Raw genomic sequence first — 21,584 nt, 5'->3', positions numbered from 1 at the left:
GTACTGAACCCCACTGGTTCGGTACCTCCATATGCGCATTCTACGAACCCTTCCTAAGTGAAAAATACATGTATTTATTTTTTTTTCAAATTCAATAAAAAATCATCTTTTTTTACTGGTGCACAAAATTAACTGTGCATGAACATCACCTTGTTCAAAGAACAAAACCACCACACTGCATGAACTCACAACAAATTACACACCTTACACACATTACCATGAATTGATTAACGTGGACCCCGACTTAAACAAGTTGAAAAACTTATTGGGGTGTTACCATTTAGTGGTCAATTGTACGGAATATGTACTGTACTGTGTAAACTGTACTGTTTTATGTAATGTATTCTCTTCCTTTGTAATCTGCTAGTAGAAGTTTCAATCAATCAATCAATCACAAAACCTGCAAATCAGATGGAAAATTAGAGGGAACATTGTTTGGGGGTATCCATAATACGCTGATAGGGATAAGTTTTTATTTACACAATAAGACGGATGTGTCTTTACCTCTGTGGCAGAGACTCTGCCGAACCCCTGAGGCCGACTCACCGCACCCCTGGGGTTCGATCGAACCCAGGTTAAGAACCACTGTTTTAGCCATAGCATTCACTAAGTAGATTATTGAAAGGGATCAGAGAAGAAATATGTCAGAACTAAAACTAACGGATTATTCTTTTTTAAAGAAGTTTTTCTTGATTATTGTATTCTGGCCATTTCGACCGATGTTTTCTTATGTCAGGGGTATCCAAAGTGCGGCCCACAGCTAATTGTTTACTGGCCCGCCACACATTCTGCAAAAATTGCAAAATTGATAGTATTGCAAAAATAAGAAATAAAACATTCAAAAAAAGTGGAATGAGGTGAAATCTGATGAGAAAAAGTGGCATTGTTGACACAAAGCTGCCATGCAGGCAGTTTTTTTTTCCTTTTGTCTTTATTTTCTTTTTTTTTTCATTGCTCAAAAAAAAAGGACCAAAAAATCTATTTTATAATGAGTTATCACTTAAAAATTATCACTTTAAAATGTTTTATGTGGAAAAAATATTACATATGTTGTGTGGTTGCCGTATAAAAACATCAAAGTTTTGACAAAAGAGCATAAAACAAACAAAATAATAGTTCAAACTTAAAATCGACAGATATATCGGAAGTTGATCTTGAAATTTAAGTGTTAAAAGTAAAAATAAAAATAAACTAATAAAAATGCATCACTTTATTAGTGGAGAACCTTTCGGATCTCAAATATATTTAGTAGGATTTTATTTAACTTTTCACTGTGATTACTCAAAAATATTAAATAATTAAAATCAATGGTGTCCTGCATTATTGATCTTTGAGGGCTTTAATTGCTAAACAAAGGAACTCTCCTGAAGGAATCAATAAAGAACTATCTATCTATCTAAATACTGCATATTTCAGTTTTACTATAAAAAACAAAGTTGTCTTTGACAGAAAAGGCATAAAACCTTATTTGTTTTACTTTATATCAACCTCAAGTTGATATAGAGATTTATTGTAAGAATTAAATAAATAAATAAATAATAATAATCTGACTTATTTTTAACATTTTAGTGACTGAGACCCTCTATGCTCCCCAGGAGCCCTAAGGATTAAAAAAAATCCATATATGTTATGGTTTGAAAATGAAAAGTATCAAATTGCCCCCCGCATGCTTAAATGTTTCCGTGTGCGGCCCTGTGTGGAAAAAGTTTGGACACCCCTGTCATAGGCTTGTCGGCCGTTGATGACGTAGCCAGTGGGACTTTCCGCATACGTCATCGGGTGCTTCCGCCTTGTTAGCTCAGCAGACTGTGGTGTTCTTTATATCACACGCCACAAACATCTCTCCGTCGTGCTGACTAACAACAAGCCATGTGGACACCAAAGGCTCCCAGCCTCGCCGACGACTTGCAATATTGAGACGTGCTCGTCCGAGGCCACGCCAGCACCGAGAGACGCTAATGTCAACAACGCGGCCTCCGCTCGGCATGAAGCGAGTCCCCGAGCTCGCCTGCGCGGCGCCGCCCGACCACAGGCGGCCTTCCTCGGCCAAGGCCGTGGACGAGTTCACGGTCCCGGAGGACAAAGAGGACGAGCTGAAGTTCGCCCGTCCTCGCGTGGAGCGGGTCTTCAAAGTGGCCTTCACCATCATCGGGCTGCTGGACCACACCGGGCAAGCCCACGGGAGCACGGCCGCGCGGCAGATATGGTTGAAGCTCGGAGGAAATACCGACGACGTTTCCAAAGCAAAGGTGGGCTGTATTATAGATGTATGTATCTATGTATGTATGTATGTATGTATGTATATATATGTGGAAGTGTATGTATATTATATGTTTGTATATCTACATGAATGTATGTATATCAATATGTATACGTAGCTCTACGTATGTACGTGAATGCATATATATATGTATATATGTATATATATATATATATATATATATATACATATATATATATATATATATATGTATATATATATATATATATATATATATATATATGTATATATATATATATATATATATATATGTATATGTGTGTGTGTGCAAGTGTATGTATATGTATGTTTGTATATCTAAGTGAATATGTATACGTATCTATACGTATGTGGAAGTATATGTATCCTTGTATATGTGTACGTATATATATGTGTATGTATACGTAAATGTATGTATGTTCAAGTATATGTACATTTGTGTGTGTATGTATACGTATGTAAATGTGTATGCATATGCATACGTATGTGATTGTATATGTATGTGGAAGTATATGTATAGTTGTGTATGTATACATATATGTACACATAGATGTATCTATACGTATGTATGTGGAAGTATACTGTATGTATATATACATATATGCGCATATATGTATACGTATGCATATGTATACGTATATGTATCTATACTTATGTGTATGTATGTGGAAATATATGTATGTATATGTATCCATACATATGCCTATATGTATGTGGTAGTGTATGTATATGTGTACATATGTGAATGTAAGTACACAATGTATGTATACGTATGTGTGTATATATGTATATGTATTAGAGATGTGCGGATAGGCAATTATATCATCCGCAACCGCATCACTAAAGCCGTTATCCACCCGCCATCCACCCGAACCAACATTTTAACAACACCGCAACCGCCCACCATCCGCCCGTTGTCATATATCAGGGGTCGGCAGCTTTTACCATTCATAGATCTATATTGACCCGTTTCAAAGAGAATAAAAGATAATGAGAGACGCAAACATTTTCGCGACTGTTTGCTGGTGCTTATTCAGATAACGAGATTAAAGGCGTGCTATGAAGCCATTGACTTTGACACCTTCAACAACATGTACATACTGTTTGCCAGTCCAGTATCATGTTGTGTGCAGCTTCCGCAGACTCACGTGCAAGATTGAAAGACAATACTGGGTGACACAGAGTACACTGATGGTTGTGATATAAACAATTTTAACACAACAAATACCCATGATCCTTTGCATCCAAGAGTCACCTGACTATTATACACCCCGCTAGCACCAAACCCCGCCCACCTTTCCAACGCACTGGGGGGTGGAGGGGGGCGGGGTCTGGTGCTAGCGGGGTGTATAATATAGTCAGGAAGACTCATGGGTGCAAAGGATTCTGGGTATTTGTTGTGTTGCGTTTATGGGGGTGGCAGCGGTAGCGGCGATTACCAAGAAGAACGCGGAGTTGGAATATAATTACAACACTTTATGTACATATTTATATAATATTTACATATTTATATAATATGTAACTACAAGCTCCATTAACAGACAGAGTCCCATTGCTTTTATGAGCAGTCGAGTGAGTCAAAAGCCGGAGGGGAAAAAAAACGTTTTTTATTAAATGTTTTTTTTTTTTTTTGTGGCGGCCGTAATTCTTTCGTGGCGGGCTGCCACAAATAAATGAATGTGTGGGAAACCCTGGTATGTGTACGTATGTGAATGTATGTGGAAGTATATGTATGTATACGTATATGTGTATATATGTATACGTATATGTGTGCATACGTTTGTGGAAGTATATGTACATTTGTATATGTATGTATATGTATACGTATATGTATCTATACGTATGTATATGTATACGTATATACATACGTATGTGAATGTATGTCGAATTATATGCATCTATACGTATATGGGTAACTATATGTACAGTATATATATATATATATATATATATATATCTGAACATATGTATATGTGTGTGTGTGTATATATATATATATATATACGTGTGTGTATGACATACATACATTTACATACATAGATAGATAGGTATCAATAAAGATGTATGTATATGTAAGTATTGTATTGTCATTCAAATTTGACCTTTACAGTACAGATAAGAACGAAATTTCGTAGCATTAGGTAGCAGGGTAAAAGAGCAATAAGGTGCAGATATAAATAAATAGATTACTGTACAGATAAATACATCGCACTTTTGCATATGCATCCACGTTTATGGATGTATGTTATATTGTCTTTGTATTCCAGCGAGTTAATCCATTTTGGCGGGGAGTTGAGGGGATTATTATGATGCGTTCAAGTGTCGTACAGCTTGAGGGAAGAAGCTGTTACAGAACCTGGAGGTTCTGCTACGCAGGCTGCGGAACCTCTTTCTAGAGTCCAGCAGTGAATACAGTCCTTGGTATATGTGTGTATGTATATATATATATATATACACACGTGTATTTATCCATCCATCCATCTATTTTCTACCGCTTATTCCCTTTCGGGGTCGCGGGGGGCGCTGGCGCCTATCTCAGCTACAATCGGGCGGAAGGCAGGGTACACCCTGGACAAGTCGCCACCTCATCGCAGGGCTAACACAGATAGACAGACAACATTCACACTCACATTCACACACTAGGGCCAATTTAGTGTTGCCAATCAACCTATCCCCAGGTGCATGTCTTTGGAAGTGGGAGGAAGCCGGAGTACCCGGAGGGAACCCACGCATTCACGGGGAGAACATGCAAACTCCACACAGAAAGATCCCGAGCCTGGATTTGAACCCAGGACTGCAGGACCTTCGTATTGTGAGGCAGACGCACTAACCCCTCTGCCACCGTGAAGCACGTGTATTTATATGTATGTATAAGTGTATGTGTCGGCAGGTGAACGCGAGACCAACACTCGGTATAGCTCGGTTGATAGAGTGGCCGTGCCAGCAACTTGAGGGTTCTAAGTTCGATCCCCGCTTCCGCCATACGAGTCACTGCCGTTGTGTTCTTGGGCAAGACACTTTACCCACCTGCCACCCACACTGGTTTAAATGTAACTTAGATGTTGGGTTTCACTACGTGAAAGTGCTTTGAGTCACTAGAGAAAAGCGCTATATAAATATAATTTACTTCACTTCAACACTCGTGAGGCACGGGCTGGTGTTTGTCGGTGGATATACGTAATGTCAGCTAGCATGTGAAATTACCTTTACCGAGTAATTTACCTTTCAAGAGCAGTCAGTGTCCAATCCAATCCACTTTATTCATATAGCACATTTAAAAAAAAACAATAGATGTTTCACAAAGTGCTGCCCAGAAGTTAAGACAAACATACTAGAAGAGTCAGTAATATAAAACATTTAACTGTAAAAGAGTATAAATGCATAAAATACGCCAGAGTAGGGCTGGGCGATATGGCCTTTTTTTTAATATCTCAATATTTTTAGGCCATATCGCGATAAACGATATATATTATGATATTTTTCCTTGGCCTTGAATGAACACTTGATGCATATAATCACAGCAGTATAATGATTCTATGTGTATACATTAAAACATTCTTCTTCATACTTCATTCGTATATGCTACTTTTAAACTTTCATGCAGAGAGGGAAATCACAACTAAGTCAATTGACCAAAAGTGTATTTATTTAAGTTATTAAGCAATGGCACAAACAATAATGTCATTTCCAAAACAGAAAGTGCAAGATTGTCAGAGACATTTTAAAGGCCTACTGAAACCCACTACTACCAATCACGCAGTCTGATAGTTTATATATTAATGATGAAATATTAACATTGCAACACATGCCAATACGGCCTATTTAGTTTACTAAATTGCAATTTTAAATTTCCCGCGAAGTGTTGTGTTGAAAACGTCGCTGTATGATGACGCGTGCGTTTGACGTCACCGGTTGTAGCGGACATTATTTTCCAGCCCGATCCAAGCTATAAGTAGTGTGCTTTAATCGCATAATTACACAGTATTCTGGACATCTGTGTTGCTGAATCTTTTGCAATTTGTTCAATTAATAATGGAGAAGTCAAAGTAGAAAGATGGAGGTGGGAAGCTTTTGGCCTTTAGCCACAAAACCACAGCCGGTGTTTCCTTGTTTAAAATTCCCAGAGATGCAGCTTTACTATGGATCAGAGCGGTCAAGCGAACATGGATCTCGACTACATGTCAACCTGAAGTTTTCGTTGAGAAAATTGTAGTAATAAGTCGCCTCTTACCGGAGACATCAGCGGAGCCAGCGTCCTCCTGCAGCTGCAGTGACTTACCTCAGAGACACTCGCGGTCAACACACCTGTGGACACACCCCTCCGACTTTCAGGTACTATTTAATCTCACTAAAACACTAGCAACACAATAGAAAGATAAGGGATCTTCCAGTATTATCCCTAGTAAATTTGTCTAATAACATCTGAATCACTCCCACTGTAGTCGCCTTTCTTTTTTCAACTTTTTTTTTTTCTAGTCCTTTACTCTAAATTTCCTCATCCACGAATCTTTCATCCTCGCTCATATTAATGGGGAAATTGTCGCTTTCTCGGTCAGAATCGCTCCCGCTGCTGGTGACCATGATTGTAAACAATGTTCAGATGTGAGCAGCTCCACAACCCGTGACATCACGCGCACATCTTCTGCTACTTCCGGTACAGGCAAGGCTTTTTTATTAGCGATCAAAAGTTGCAAACTTTATCGTAGATGTTCTCTACTAAATCCTTTCAGCAAAATGATGGCAATATCGCGAAATGATCAAGTATGACACACAGAATGGACCTGCTATCCCCGTTTAAATAAGAACATCTCATTTCAGTAGGCTTTTAATGACCACACACCATACACCCCCCCTACACATTTCTATTACATATAAGATGTCCGAGTCCACAGGAGCCGGGGCTAATAGAAGTGTGAAAATTGATATTCCGTGTAACACACACACACACACAGCAGGCCTAGACAGGAGTAGTACAGAGTGTAGATACACAGAACATCAGAGCGTCAAATGTGCGAGAAAATGAGAGCAGACTGTGTTGACAATCAATATTGCAACCTTGTGTGGGAACCGCAGGTGCAGTAACACAAAAGAAGAATCCCTGTGGGGTGCAGAAACTGGCAGAGAAATTTTCCGTGCAACGTTCACCTTATCCCAATAAACATCAGTTCAGTATTCTAACATAAAAGTGTTTGATTGTGAGGCATTGAAAGCCACAAAATGCAACCGGTCCATCAGACCCACAAACGCTGACTGAGTAACAACAATATGAACATCACACAAGGGTTAAATTGATACCAACATTTGTCGTATTACCATACTTGCCAACCCTCCCGGATTATCCGGGAGATTCCCGAAATTCAGGCGGGGCTGGAGGCCACGCCCCCTCCAGCTCCATGCCGACCTGAGTGAGGACAGCCTGTTTTCATGTCCGCTTTCCCACAATATAAACAGCGTGCCTGCCCAATGATGTTATAACTGTAGAATGATCGAGGGCGAGTTCTTGGTTTCTTATGTGGGTTTATTGTTGGGCAGTTTCATTAACGTCCTCCCAGCGCGGTAACAACACACAATAACAGCAGTCACGTTTTCATCTACCGTAAAGCAGTTCGTGTGCCGTAAACAACAATGTTGTGACACTCTTGAATAGGACAATACTGCCATCTACTGTACATGCATATGGTTAGAAAAATAGTGACAGAGAATAGAACAAGGATGGACAATTCAACCCTTAACTCAACGATGAGTGTTATGTGTGTGTATATGTGTAAATAAATGAACACCGAAATTCAAGTGTTTCTTTTTTATATATATATAGCTAGAATTCACTGAAAGTCAAGTCTTTATTTGAGTCTTAACCACGCCCCCAACCAAGCCCCCCCACCTCCCGAAATCGGAGGTCTCAAGGTTGGCAAGTATTTGTATTACCCACTTATACAAAGTATCCAAACAACAGGAGAATATGTGATTATTACATCAAAAAAAGTGTAGATAGAACATTTTAAAACAGAAAGTAAGCAGATATTAACATTTAAATGTACAAGTAGATTAAGACTCCAATTTTCGACCACTTGACCCTCATAATTTTGACAAGATAAAAGAATGGGAAATGACACTATATGTTACTGCATACATTAGCAGCCCAATTATGTTCCCTCGTAACCCAGTTGCTTACTTACGACTGAAAAATACCTTGTCTAGTATGTTTACTATTTTATTTAATGACAAAATTGTTCTTTGAGTGCAATAAAAAATGTATAGTGCATCCGGAAGGTATTCACAGCGTTTCACTTAATCCTCATTTTGTTATGATTGCAGCCTTATTGCAAAACAGAATTAATGTCCTCAAAATTCTACTCCGAATTCCTCATAATGGCAACGTGAAGTGGCTTTTGCACATTTATTACAAATAAAAAATTAAGCCATCACATGTACATAAGTATTCACGGCCTTGCCTTGGAAGTCAAAAGTGAGATCAGGTGCTTCCTATTTTAACTGCTCATCCTTGAGATGTTCCCACAGCTTAATTGAAGTAAACTCAGTTGGTTAGACATGATTTGCAAAGTCACACACTTGCTAGTGCATGGCACAAATCAAGAATTGAGTCGCAGGAATTATCTTTGGACCTCCAAGGCACTAATCTGGGGAGGAAACTATCTGCTGCTTGAAGGCTCCAATGTTTATAGCTCCACCTTTATCGTTAGTTTTAAAGCCAAAACACATCCATTCTACCTCCTCTTTCTCCTTTGCTTTTTCTGCTTGCAAGTGGTCTGTGTGTGTGCCTACTCAGGCACATTACAAAAAGTACCAGTATTTTTCAAAGGCAGTGTAGTACCTTTTTTAATTCATGAGTACCATGGTACCTTTATTGGTACCAGTATAGGAACTCTCCTGAGGGAATCAATAAAGTACTATCTATCTATGTATACTGTGCAACACTACTTTGAATTAAGACAAAAAATTTTCAAGCAGTTACAAATCCACTGGCGCCAAATGTATTAGTTTAGACCATTTTTTTTCAACCACTGTGCCGCGTGAGATTATCTAAATTCACCTATTTGGGTTAAAAATATTTTTTGCAAAACTGTAATTATAGTCTGCAAATTATGTGTTGTTGTTGAGTGTCTGTTCTGTCTAGTGCTCGGCAGAGTAACTGTGGATTACTCTTCCATCTCAGTAGGTGGCAGCCGGTAGCTAATTGCTTTGTAGATGTCTGGAACAGCGGGAGGCAGCGTGAAGGTAAAAAGGTGTATATTGCTTAAACCATAAATAAACAGAAGATGAGTACCCCTAAGAAAAAGCATTGAGGCTTAGGGAAGGCTATGCAGAAAGAAACTAAAACTGAACTGTCTACAAAGTAAACAAAAACAGAATGCTGGACGACAGCAAAGACTTACTGTGGAGCAAAGACAAGGTACATCCGAACATGACATGACAATCAACAATGTCCCCACTAAGAAGGATAAACACAACTGAAATATTCTTGATTGCTAAAACAAAGTAGATGCGGGAAATATCGCTCAAAGGAAGACATAAAACTGCTACAGGAAAATATCAAAAAAAGAGAAAAAGCCACCAAAATAGACAAGAACTAAAACAGTGCACACAGGAAAACAGCAAAAAAGTCAAAATAAGTCACGGCGTGATGTAACAGGTGGGGACAGTACACCTACTTTGAGACAAAATCTACAGTGATGCATGCTTGGTTATGGTTTAAAGTCATATCCAACGACTTTTTATTGTCAACTGAGTTTCGTTTTTGTCAGGTTCAAACAGTGATGACATGTATTAAACAAGACAAAAGGCAAAGAATCAGAGACAGAATTAAATTTGGACTCAGATCTGAGGAGAGACATGGCCACTGTACTCTCCGTACAGTTCTGCACCACGCTCTGCCCCAAGATCGTACTCCTCCTTCTTTATTTGACTTTCTCCCCACTCCTTCCCACAGCTGCTTCCTCATTGGAAGTGGGTCGTAAACAGTGTTGCCTTCGGTTACCGAACAGTTCGTCAAATTTTTCAAAAAGAGTTTTTCTGGAAGTTGGGCAGATCCTGCCATCTGTCCGCTTTGTAGTCCCAGTGGAGTTTTACAAGAATTCTTCTTGGTAGATTTCGGCCTTTTGTCTTCTTGTCAGTAACACAATTTAATACAAAGTTTTTTGTGATCATTTAGAAACAATTATTCTAACAGGTTTTTTTGTGATTTCTGCTGGTGGTGTGCCTCCGGATTTTTTCAAAGCAGAAAATGTGCATTGGCTCAAAAAAGGATGAAAAACGCTGGTTTAGAGTAGACAGTAATTAATTACTAATTTTAGTTTACTTCCTTTATTGTGTCAGACACGCCCAATAATGTGACATCAGCGTCTCTTGTAGACCGAAACCTTTCTTTCTGTCCTGCTGAGTCATGGTTGAGTCATTTCCAATCCTCAGCACTACATGCGCTTTGGTGGGCGCACCAATTCAACCACCCTTGCAATACTGACATGGGACACGAGAAACCTGCATCAAGGTACCTGAGTAACCAGCTGCTGATTCATCAAACATTTCCAGCGCCAGGAGATTCCCTGAATGAGTGTGTGCGAGGCGTGTCGAGTCTGCAGTCTACCAGGTCAAATTCCTTGTGTTAAAGCACACGTGGCCAATTCATCTGATTCTGATCTTGATTAGGGCACAGCTGGAAAACTGCATCCACCCTTAATGTCATTGTGTGTATCTAATTCTATGGAAATGATTTAATTAAACCCTCAAGCTGACCCTTGCATACCCCAGCAGCAGTATTCAGTACTTCTGCACAACCCAAAACCAGTGACGTTGGCACGTTGTGTGAATCGTAAATAACAGAACTAGAGATGTCCGATAATATCGGACTGCCGATAAATGTTTTAAAATGTAATATCGGAAATTATCGGTATCTGTTTCAAAAAGTAAAATGTATGACTTTTTAAAACGCCACTGTACGGAGTGGTGCACGGACGTAGGGAGACGTACAAAGCAGTTGCGTCTCCCAGTCATACTTGCCAACCCTCCGGATTTTCCCGAATTTCAGTGCCCCACCCGTAAAATCTCCAGAGGCAACCATTCTCCCGAATTTCTCCCGATTTCCACCCAGACAACAATATTGGGGGCGTGCCTCAAAGGCACTGCTTTTGCGTGCCGGCCCAATCACGTATCTACAGTTTTTCACACACACAAGTGAATGCACTGTATACTTGGTCAACAGCCATACAGGTCACACTGAGGGAGACCATATAAACAACTTTAACACTGTTACAAATATGCGCCACACTGTGAACCCACACCAAACAGAAATGACAAGCTCATTTCGGTAGAACATCCGCACCGTACCACAACATAAACACAACAGGACAGATACCCAGAACCCCTTACAGCACTAACTCTTCCGGGACGCTACAATATACACCACCCGCTATCCCCAACCCTCCCCCCAACTCAACCTCACCCCCCAACCTCCCCATGTTCTCTCAGGAGCTTGTCTCTAATTCCAAGCTGCTGTTTTGAGGCATGTTAAAAAAAATAATACACTTTTTGACTTCAATAATAAATATGGCAGTGCCATGTTGGAATTTTTTTCCATAACTTGAGTTGATATATTTTGGATATATATCGGTGTCGGTTGATAACGGAATCGGTAATTAAGAGTTGGACAATACCGAAATGTAGGATATCAACAAAAAAGCCATTATCGGACATCTCTAAACAGAAAATGATTTGCAAATCCTTTTCAACTTGTATTCAATTGAATTAACTGCAATGACAAGATACTTAACGTTCAAACTGGTAAACTTTGTTGTTTTTTTTTTAAATTATTACTTCATTTGGGATGTGATGCCTGCGACATGTTTCAAAAAAGCTGACACAAATGGAAAAAAAGACTGAGAAAGTTGAAAAGCCAGCATCTTTGATGGTCTGGGGGTGTATTAGTGCCCAAGGCATGGGTAACTTACTCATTTGTGAAGGCTCCATTGATGCTGAAAGGTACATACAGGTTTTGGAGCAACATATGTTGCCATCCAAGCAACGTTATCATGGACGCCCCTGATTATTTCAGCAAGACAATGCCAAGCCACGTTTTACAACAGCGTGGCTTCGTAGAAAAAGAGTGCAGGTACTAGACTGGTTTGCCTGTGGTCCAGACCTGTCTCCCATTGAAAATGTGTGGTTCAAAATGAAGTTTAAAATACCACAACAGAGACCTCGGACTGTTGAACAACTTAAACTGGACATCAAGCAAGAATGTGAAATAATTCCACCTGAAAAGCTTAAGAAATTGGTCTCCTGAGTTTCCAAAAGTTTACTGAGTGTTGTTAAAAGGAAAGGCCATGTAGCACAGTGGTAAAAATGCCCCTGTGCCAACTTGTTTGCAATGTGTTGCTCCCATTAAACTAAGTTGATTATTATTTGCAAAAAAAAAGGTTTCTCAGTTCGAACATTAAGTATCTTGTCTTTGCAGTCTATTCAATTGAATATAAGTTGAAAAGGATTTGCAAATCGTTGTGTACTCCGGCTTCCTCCCACTTCCAAAGACATGCACCTGGGGATAGGTTGATTGGCAACACTAAATTGGCCCTAGTGTGTGAATGTGAGTGTGAATGTTGTCTGTCTATCTGTGTTGGCCCTGCGATGAGGTAGCGACTTGTCCAGGGTGTACCCCGCCTTCCGCCCGATTGTAGCTGAGATAGGCGCCAGCGCCCCCCGCGACCCCGAAAGGGAATAAGCGGTAGAAAATGGATGGATGGATGGATGGATGTGTTCTGTTTTTATTTACCATTTACACAATGTGCCAACTTCCCTGGTATTGTACTTATTATCTGTGGTGGCTAAGAATGTGCCGATTGATCGGTCAGCAATCAGCAGTGGACCATTTTTTGGGAAAAGCAACGGGATCGGCCTCTGCCTTTAATGCCATTGAAAGCCAATCACTTCTGGCTGATACTTAAGTGATTTTTGGTCACTCGACTGAGAGGCGGTTTGCCAGCTTAGTTCATATACTCTCCTCCATTGTGGCAACCATGCTACTGTGGTGGAAAAGTCAGAATCTTAAACAGGAACAATAGAGAGTTTGTTACAACAGTTTTATTTACTCATAATCAGATGGTACAAAGTTGGATTGAATCGATATGATTAGAGACAGATGGTGCCTCTCGTGAAGGAATTAAGAAAGAGCGCACATCAGGCCTGGTCTTCCCTTCTTATTTATACGCTCCCTGATGGCCTGATTGTAGCATAACAATTTATGTAACTGTCCAATGTTCAAATATCACCCCACAACAGAACTAGCACTTGGTTAGGGTGATTTGACCTCTAATGTCGTGTCCCTCCCAATGCATTCAGTTCAGAGGTAACCCTAGGACAGAAATGTTTCCACTACACTACATTTTTTAATATGTTAAGTATCATTTTCACTGTTAATCACTAAGCTAGCTTGAAACAACACAAGACATAAAGTGCTTTAGGAAGTCTTGTTTTTTATTTTCATGTTTACAAGTATAGGAAATAATTCCCTGGACACGGGAGGACATTGGGGGCACTAACCAAAGGATGTAAATGAGTAAGAGATAGTAATTTTTACTTTTTTTAAGGTATGGTGCACTATGGACTTAATTGTGATCAAACAATCGTATGAAATATAAATAGAAAAAGGAAGTAGTTTAGATATTAATTTGTTAACTGTCAGTAGCACTCACCACAAATGCACTGAAAAATGTTCAGTTAATACATGTGAAAGGTAGTGGATTATGGGGGGGGGGGGTTATCGAATTCACATAGGAATGTCCCATCTGTTAAAAAAACAGTAAAAAATAAATAATGAAACGTCAATTTGTCAGTGTGGACCGCCAAAAATAAATTATTGTATGAGGGGAGGAGGGGAAAATATACTCCATATTCTTCATATTGTGTGGTATTCGGGTCTGTAGGACCCGTTTTCATTTTTTATTAAAAGAAACATGATACAGTCAATTAATTTTTCAAACAGACTCACTGACTTTGGCTCATTTTCTGTGAAGAACATATATCAGAATACATATTTAATGTCAACACACCATACACCACCTCCCTACACATTTCTATTACATATAAGATGTCCGGGTCCACTGGACCAGGGGCTAATATAGTGTGGAAATTGATGTTCTGTGTAACACACACACACACACACACACACACACAGCAGGCCTAGACATGAGGAGGACAGAGTGTAGGTACACAGAACATCAGAGGGTCAAATGTGCGAGAAAATGAGAGCAGACAGTGTTGACAATGTTGCAACCTTGTGTGGGAACCGCAGTTGCAGAAACACAGAAGAAGAATCCCTGCGGGATGCAGAAACTGGCAGAAACATTTTCCTTGCAACATTCACACTGTTGTTACTCAGCCAGCAGTTGTGGGTATGATGGACCCGTTGCATTTTGTGGCTTTTAATGTCTCACAATCAAGTAAATAGATGTTTACCTTATCCCAATAAACATCTGTTCAGTATTTAACATTAAAAGGGTTTGATTGTGAGGCATTAAAAGCCACAAAATGCAACGGGTCCATCAGACCCACAAACCATGGCTGAGCAACAACAATATAAACATTACTTAAGGGTTAATAAGATGTATTTGGTGAAGAGTAGAAATCTCGCTCCTCCACTGTTCTTTATGGTGCCTTCTTTGCATTAATTTGATGCCACTTTCCTTTGTTTTTTTCTTAATGTTGCATAGGAGTACGTCCGGGGACTGTGTGACCCAGAACTGAAGAAAGAAGAGCGGTACCCAGTGGACATGCACTGTATCTTTGCTGGAGCCCGGGGCCTCTTTTTAGACAGACTCATGCGGGACACAAGTGCGGAGGTTTTGGTCACTGAGCCGGGACGCCTGCGGTTGTTGGGCCGCGCTGAGCCTGTAGTCATGGCGCAGAGCAGAGTTCAGCAGTTTGTTGCACTTTTCCAGGTGTGTTTATCTTTTTAAAAAAAATGGTGATTGTTTGGTGTAGGCTTTGCTGTATCGGAGTGAATACCTCCAAGACGCTTAAGGGTTTCCCGTAGCTCCAACATCTGAGTTGGAGTGTAGGGGTGAACACACACACTGCAAACTGGATTGCAATCGCTCCTCCATAGTGATAGTTAACAAACTTTCATATTAGAAAGCACTTGAAAGAGTACAAATTGACCAGTCAAAATTAACACATCATTTAATCACTGCTCTGTGCTTGATTGTGTGCAGAATTGTGACCAAGTAGAGCAGGGGTGTCCAAACTTTTTCCAAAGAGGGCTGCACACGGATCATTTTCATTTTAAAACCATAACAAAACATATGGATTTTTTTTTTTCTATTCCTTAGAGCTCCTGGGGAGCATAGAGGGTCACAGTCACTAAAATGTTAAAAATAAGTCAAATTATTATTATTTTTTTTATTTAATGGTTAGAGTAAATCTCTATATCAACTTGAGGTTAATATAAAGTAAAACAAATAAGGTTTTATGCCTTTTCTGTCAAAGACAACTTTGTTTTTTATAGTAAAACTGAAATATGCAGTATTTAGATAGATAGTACTGTATTTATTCCTTCAGGAGATTCCCTTTATTTAGCAATTAAAGCCCTCAAAGATCAATAATGCAGGACACCATTGATTTTAATTATTTAATATTTTTGAGTAATCACAATGAGAAGTTAAATAAAATCCTACTAAATATATTTGAGATCCGAAAGGTTCCCCACTCATAAAGTGATACATTTTTTTAGTTGTTTTTTTTACTTTTAACACTTAAATTTCAAGATCAACTTCTGATATATCTGTCGATTTTAAGTTCGAACTATTTTTTGCTCTTTTGTCAAAACTTTAAAGTTTTTATATGGCATCCACACAACATATGCAATATTTTTCCACATAAAACATTTGAAAGTGATAATTTTAAGTAATAATTCATTATAGCATAGATTTTTTTTGTCCTTTTTTTGGAGCAATGGAAAAAAACAAAAATAAAGACAAAAGGAACAAAAAAAACTGCCTGCATGGCAGCTTTGTGTCAACATTGCCACTTTTTCTCATAAGATTTCACCTCATTCCACTTTTTTTAAATGTTTTTATTTTTATTTTTGCAAACTACCAATTTTGCAATTTTTGCAGAATGTGTGGCGGGCCGGTTAACGATTAGCTGCGGGCCGCACTTTGGACACCCCTGAAGTAGAGGTAGAAATGACCATGTCAGTAAGATACATGCTATATAGCAGGAGTCGGCAACCCGAATTGCTGAAAGAGCCATATTGGACCAAAAATAAAAATCTGTGTGGAGCCGCGAAAAATTAAAAGCCTTATAATTAAGGTCTGAATTAGCTACAGTATATTAGCCTACTATACTGACACAAATCTTCGTTGACAGAAATGTTGTATTTTAACTCTTATTCTACACAATTTTGCAACATTGAAAAAAAAAAAGTAAAATGGAGGCTTCTGACAGCATGAGATAACTTCTGGTAATGACTGACTCAGAATGGCCAAAGGTATAGATGTGTGTGTCCAAGTTAAACGAAACGGCCGACTGTCTTCTAATGGATTTATTACAATCTTTGCAAGCTGGGTAACGTTTGCTGTGGTCTGGAACAACATGGCACGCACACAACTACCAGAAATGCAGCCAATATTAAAAAGCGATAATGTGTCATGAGACAAAGGACATAAGTAAAGGAAATTAATTGAGCTCAAATATACCTACAAATGAGACATAATGATGCAATATGTGCATACAGCTTGCCTAAATAGCATGTTAGAATCGATTAGCTTCTGGTCATGGATTGATCAAATATGCCTGAGTAGCACTCAAACACGTCAATAACATCAACAAAGCACACGTTTGTGCATTCACGCACAGTATAAAACGTTTGGTGGACAAAAAAAGACAAAGGAGTGGCAGAAAAGACGTCTTTCTGTGGCAGCATCAGAGAAATTTGTACACGTAAACAAAACCACGCTGAGTTCAAGGATCGCTGAAATTAGTAGGACAAAACGGCGCTTACCAAATACTCTCATCAGTGAAGCATGTATAACATACACAGTGGGATTTCTAACAATTAGGAAAGTTTGTGTCATGTTTGTTCTCCTACAGAAAATATATTAAAACGAAAAATATATATTTTTTTCATCTTTTTCCATTTTTACACATCTCTGAAAGAGGTCCAGGGAGCCACTATGGCGGCGCTAAAGAGCCGCATGCAGGGTTGCTGACCCCTGCTATATAGACATGTAGATGGATACCGAATATCGGTATCTTTTGGTACCAGTTCCTAATTGGGTCAGTCAAAGAGAACTCTTTTAAAGGAAGCAACATGACTCTAAAGCAGAGGTCTCGAACTCATTTTACCTGGGGGCCACTGAATGCAGAGTCTAGGTGAGGCTGGGGGCCGCAAGAAAAGATTTCTTTAAAAAAAATAAAAAAAAATAATCGTCTTTATTTTTATTTTCAACACAAAATAAAATAAAAATATAAATGAACAAAATGAGAATTAAATAAATCAGTCATAGGTAATAACAGCAGTGACGAGCATGCGCGGTAGCCCCGGTGACGGTTGTATGTATCCATGTTGGCAGCCAGAATGTGGTTATGAGCACGCTATGCCTAATGTGTTACACGTCCGATTCGCCCAGCAACTCTCTGAGTATCAGCGCTGGGGTCCAGTGCACCACAACCTCGTATTGTCGCTTGGTCCTTCGGCGGAGTGCTTGGGAAGCCACCGTGCCGCTCGTCTCCCCAGCCCGGACTGCTACAGCGGCGGCGGGGAGGGATCGAGAGAGAGACACACACAGTGACAGAGAGAGCGAACATGCGGGCGAGCGAGCAAGCGAGGGAGGAAGAGCGCAGGCGGGTCTAGTGGAAAAGCGGAAAAACGTTTCTCTGCTTGCATCACGCAAGTGACGTCAATGTTCCGCCTTCGAGAGTCATATACCACCCCGTGATTGGTCGATTCCTTCGGCTCCGCACACAACGCTGTCAAGCACCATTCATATAAAACTTGCGGGCCGCACTAACATTAAACTTTCTTATTAAGGTGGGGGCCGCAGAATAACGTCTTGCGGGCCGCGTGTCTGAGACCCATGCCCTAAAGTTTTTAACACAACTCAAAAGTCCCTCAGTCATGCACGCCATTAAGGGTTAGTTTGAATTGAATGTGCTTTACTCCCTACCACAGCTACCACATTTCATCAACCGTTCTCTTAACCATCCAGCAAACCACAGGCCAATATTAATCTATTTAAAAAAGTAAACAATTTAAGTGTTATAGTAGGGGTGTGACGGTACACAAAAATTTCGGTTCGGTACATATCTCGGTTTAGAGGTCACGGTTCGGTTAATTTTTGACACAGTAAGAAAACAACAAAATATAAATTTTTTGGTTATTTATTTACCATATTTGTAAACAATGGCATAACAAACAAATACACACAGGGTCGATTACCAAGGTTAATGTGGTCAACATATGTAAAATAAAAACGAAATAAGATAAGGCTCAGAATGGTTTCTTAACAAAACCTTTCTACATATAAAGTGCTTTTTTTGATTGATTGATTGAGACTTTTATTAATAGATTTCACAGTACAGTACATATTCCTTGTTTAAGTCGGGGTCTACGTTCATCAACACCCCCCTCCCCCCAGCCTGGCTAACTTGTCAGTAAGCGTATATAAGGGCGTAATGTTCTTCCACCATAGAAGTGGGTCAAAATCTAGTTTTTAATGCAATACAGCAAACCCCTGCCACCCCGAACAGGACAAGCGGTAGAAAATGGACGGATGGTGTTAAATCTGCTGCTATAAAAACATTTGTTATTGCTTCAGCCCTGCCTGACTCGCCGAGGAGAAGTTGCTTGAATGCGGTGGTGACGCATCAAAAGAGTTACCATGTTTGACGTGTCTGCAGAAGCATACCCTACTGCTGCTGAACAATTTCAGTAAACCTCCGTCCTCCATTGTTGTATCGCACTGCGCAGCCAAAGTGTTCCCAAACGGGTAATCTTAACAAGGCAGGAGGGTTTTCCAGCTCTGGCTTTTGCATGTTGTCCTAGCCCGGTCGCTGCTAGCCTGCCGTGTGTAGTGCCTCCCTCTGCATTGTTTACACAACCTACGATGCGCTACCTAATATGTCCGTGTAGAAACTCTTTCGGTACACCTCCGAACCGAAAGCCCCATACCGAAACGGTTCAATACAAATACATGTACCATTACACCACTATAATATAGTAGTTGTTATAGTTATACAACATCGACGTGAACAATGCAGTGATATAAACGCTGCTAAGAACAGCGTATTTTATGCAGCGCCTGAATCGATCGGCGAGAGTGCAGGTGTACCTTATATTGTGAACAGGTGAATCTACATGTTTATGAAGTTTATTTTCAACAGTGTGTAAACTATATGTTCTACAAATCAATGTAAAGTAAATGGGGTGTTACGGGCTAGGAACTAAAGACTAGAGTTTCGACGTGGAGAGAGAAGGCAGTTTGGTTGGCACTGTGTATTAAAGAATTAGTGATGGACAGCAGATACACAACAAGGTTCAAGTTTATTTGTCACATGCAGCGTACACCACGGTGAAATGCTTTTTTCCATGCTCTTCAGATATTGCGTACAATGGTATCCAAACACTGGTTGTAGAATGTAATGCACTAAATACCAAAAATACAAAAAAAAATTGAATAGCTCTGATGTACATTAATTACAAGACAATAAGTTGCACAATAAGTTACAATAGTTATGGTAGAGGTATCAGTACAAGTATAAATACAGTACCAGTGCAAGATCAAATAGTATAGCAGTATATACAGTGTAGGAGGAACAAATATTAAAGTATCTACAGTTCTTTGGCAGTTGAGTAGTGACAGAGTAGTATATACACAATGACAGTGACGACTTCAACATATACAGTACAGGCCAAAAGTTTGGACACACCTTCTCATTCAATGGGTTTTCTTTTTTTTCATGACTATTTACATTGTAGATTTGTCAGTGAAAGCATCAAAACTATGAATGAAAATATGTGGAGTTTTGTACATATCAAAAAAAGGTGAAATAACTGAAAACTTGTTTTATGTTTTCGTTTCTTCAAAATAACCACCATTTGCTCTGATTACTGCTTTGCACACTCTTGGCATTCTCTCGATGAACTTCAAGAGGTAGTCACCTGTAATGGTTTTCACTTCACAGGTGTGCTTGAAGCTCATTGAGAGAATGCCAAGAGTGTGGAAATGTATCTGATAAAACTCAACACCAAGAATAGACATTTGAAAGGCAATTTAAAATAAATAAAGAATATTGAACAGGCTGAATAAGTGTACGTTTTATGAGGCATAAATAACCAACTGAGAACATATTATGGTAAGATTTATTCAAATAACTATAACATAGAGGACATGCTATACGTTTACCAAACAATCTGTCACTCCTAATCGATAAATCCCATGAAATCTTCTTCCTCGATGTTGCTTCTAAACAACTCTGCCAACTCCAAAGGTATACGCCGCTGCCTCTTGTCGTTTTCTGCTGCATATTTCACTACGTCCAGTTTGTAATCTGCAGTACAGGATTTCCTTTTCGGTGCGATTTTTGTTCAGCCCTTCTCAATTTTTATAAGTTACCGCCAACGTTAAAATGATCCATTTTAATAGTTACGGCAGTAGGATATAGCAGTTAGCATTCCATGACCCACAATACACTTCTGCCATGACCCTCCCACTCCGAATTCTTATTGGTTGACGTGTGTGTGACGATTGCTGACATTTTCTTTGTCTCTTCCGCGAATGAGATAAATAATATTATTTAATATTTTACGGTAATGTGTTAATAATTTCACACATAAATCGCTCTGGAGTATATGTCGCACCCCCCGCCAGACTATGAAAAAAACTGCAATTTATAATCCGAAAAATACGGTGTGTGTGTGTGTGTGTGTGTGTGTGTGTGTGTGTGTGTGTGTGTGTGTGTGTGTGTGTGTGTGTGTGTGTGTGTGTGTGTATATATATATAATATACACATTTTCTACCGCTTTTTCCCTTTGGGGTCGCGGGGGGCACTGGTGTTTATCTCAGCTACAATCAGGCGGAGGCGGTGTACACCCTGGACAAGTCACAACATATATATATGTATATATATATGTATATATATATATATATGTATATATGTTTGTGTATATATATATGTATACATATATATGTATATATGTTTATAATAACCCATGAAAACAAGAGGAAAACACAAAAGGATGACACAAGAGCACAAAGCTCCTGCAAACAGCAACATCCTTGGGGAAAAAAAACAAAAAACTTATTCATTCATGGTT

The 21,584-nt window shown here is 39.4% G+C and overlaps 1 protein-coding gene and 1 long non-coding RNA gene across 3 annotated transcripts in view; both read left to right on the top strand.

The window, feature by feature from the left end:
- LOC133563125 (uncharacterized) overlaps positions 1 to 21,584 on the top strand; it is a 110,739-nt gene that overhangs the window by 63,347 nt on the left and 25,808 nt on the right. The window lies entirely within an intron of this gene.
- The window catches only part of n4bp1 (nedd4 binding protein 1), a 44,995-nt gene continuing 25,189 nt past the window's right edge, over positions 1,779 to 21,584 (top strand). Inside the window, exons 1-2 of one of the 2 annotated variants that reach the window (XM_061917077.1) lie at positions 1,780 to 2,249; positions 14,980 to 15,207. In XM_061917077.1, the coding sequence (XP_061773061.1) occupies positions 1,959 to 2,249; positions 14,980 to 15,207 (519 nt within the window). In that variant the 5' untranslated portion in view covers positions 1,780 to 1,958. Of the gene's footprint in view, positions 2,250 to 14,979; positions 15,208 to 21,584 lie in introns of both variants that reach the window. The other variant, XM_061917078.1, reaches the window with a different exon arrangement.

The sequence above is a fragment of the Nerophis ophidion genome, linkage group LG12 (assembly GCF_033978795.1).
Source record: "Nerophis ophidion isolate RoL-2023_Sa linkage group LG12, RoL_Noph_v1.0, whole genome shotgun sequence".
NCBI lineage: Eukaryota > Metazoa > Chordata > Actinopteri > Syngnathiformes > Syngnathidae > Nerophis > Nerophis ophidion.
Note: the sequence above shows the minus strand (reverse complement) of the source record. Positions and strands in the feature narration are given on the sequence as shown.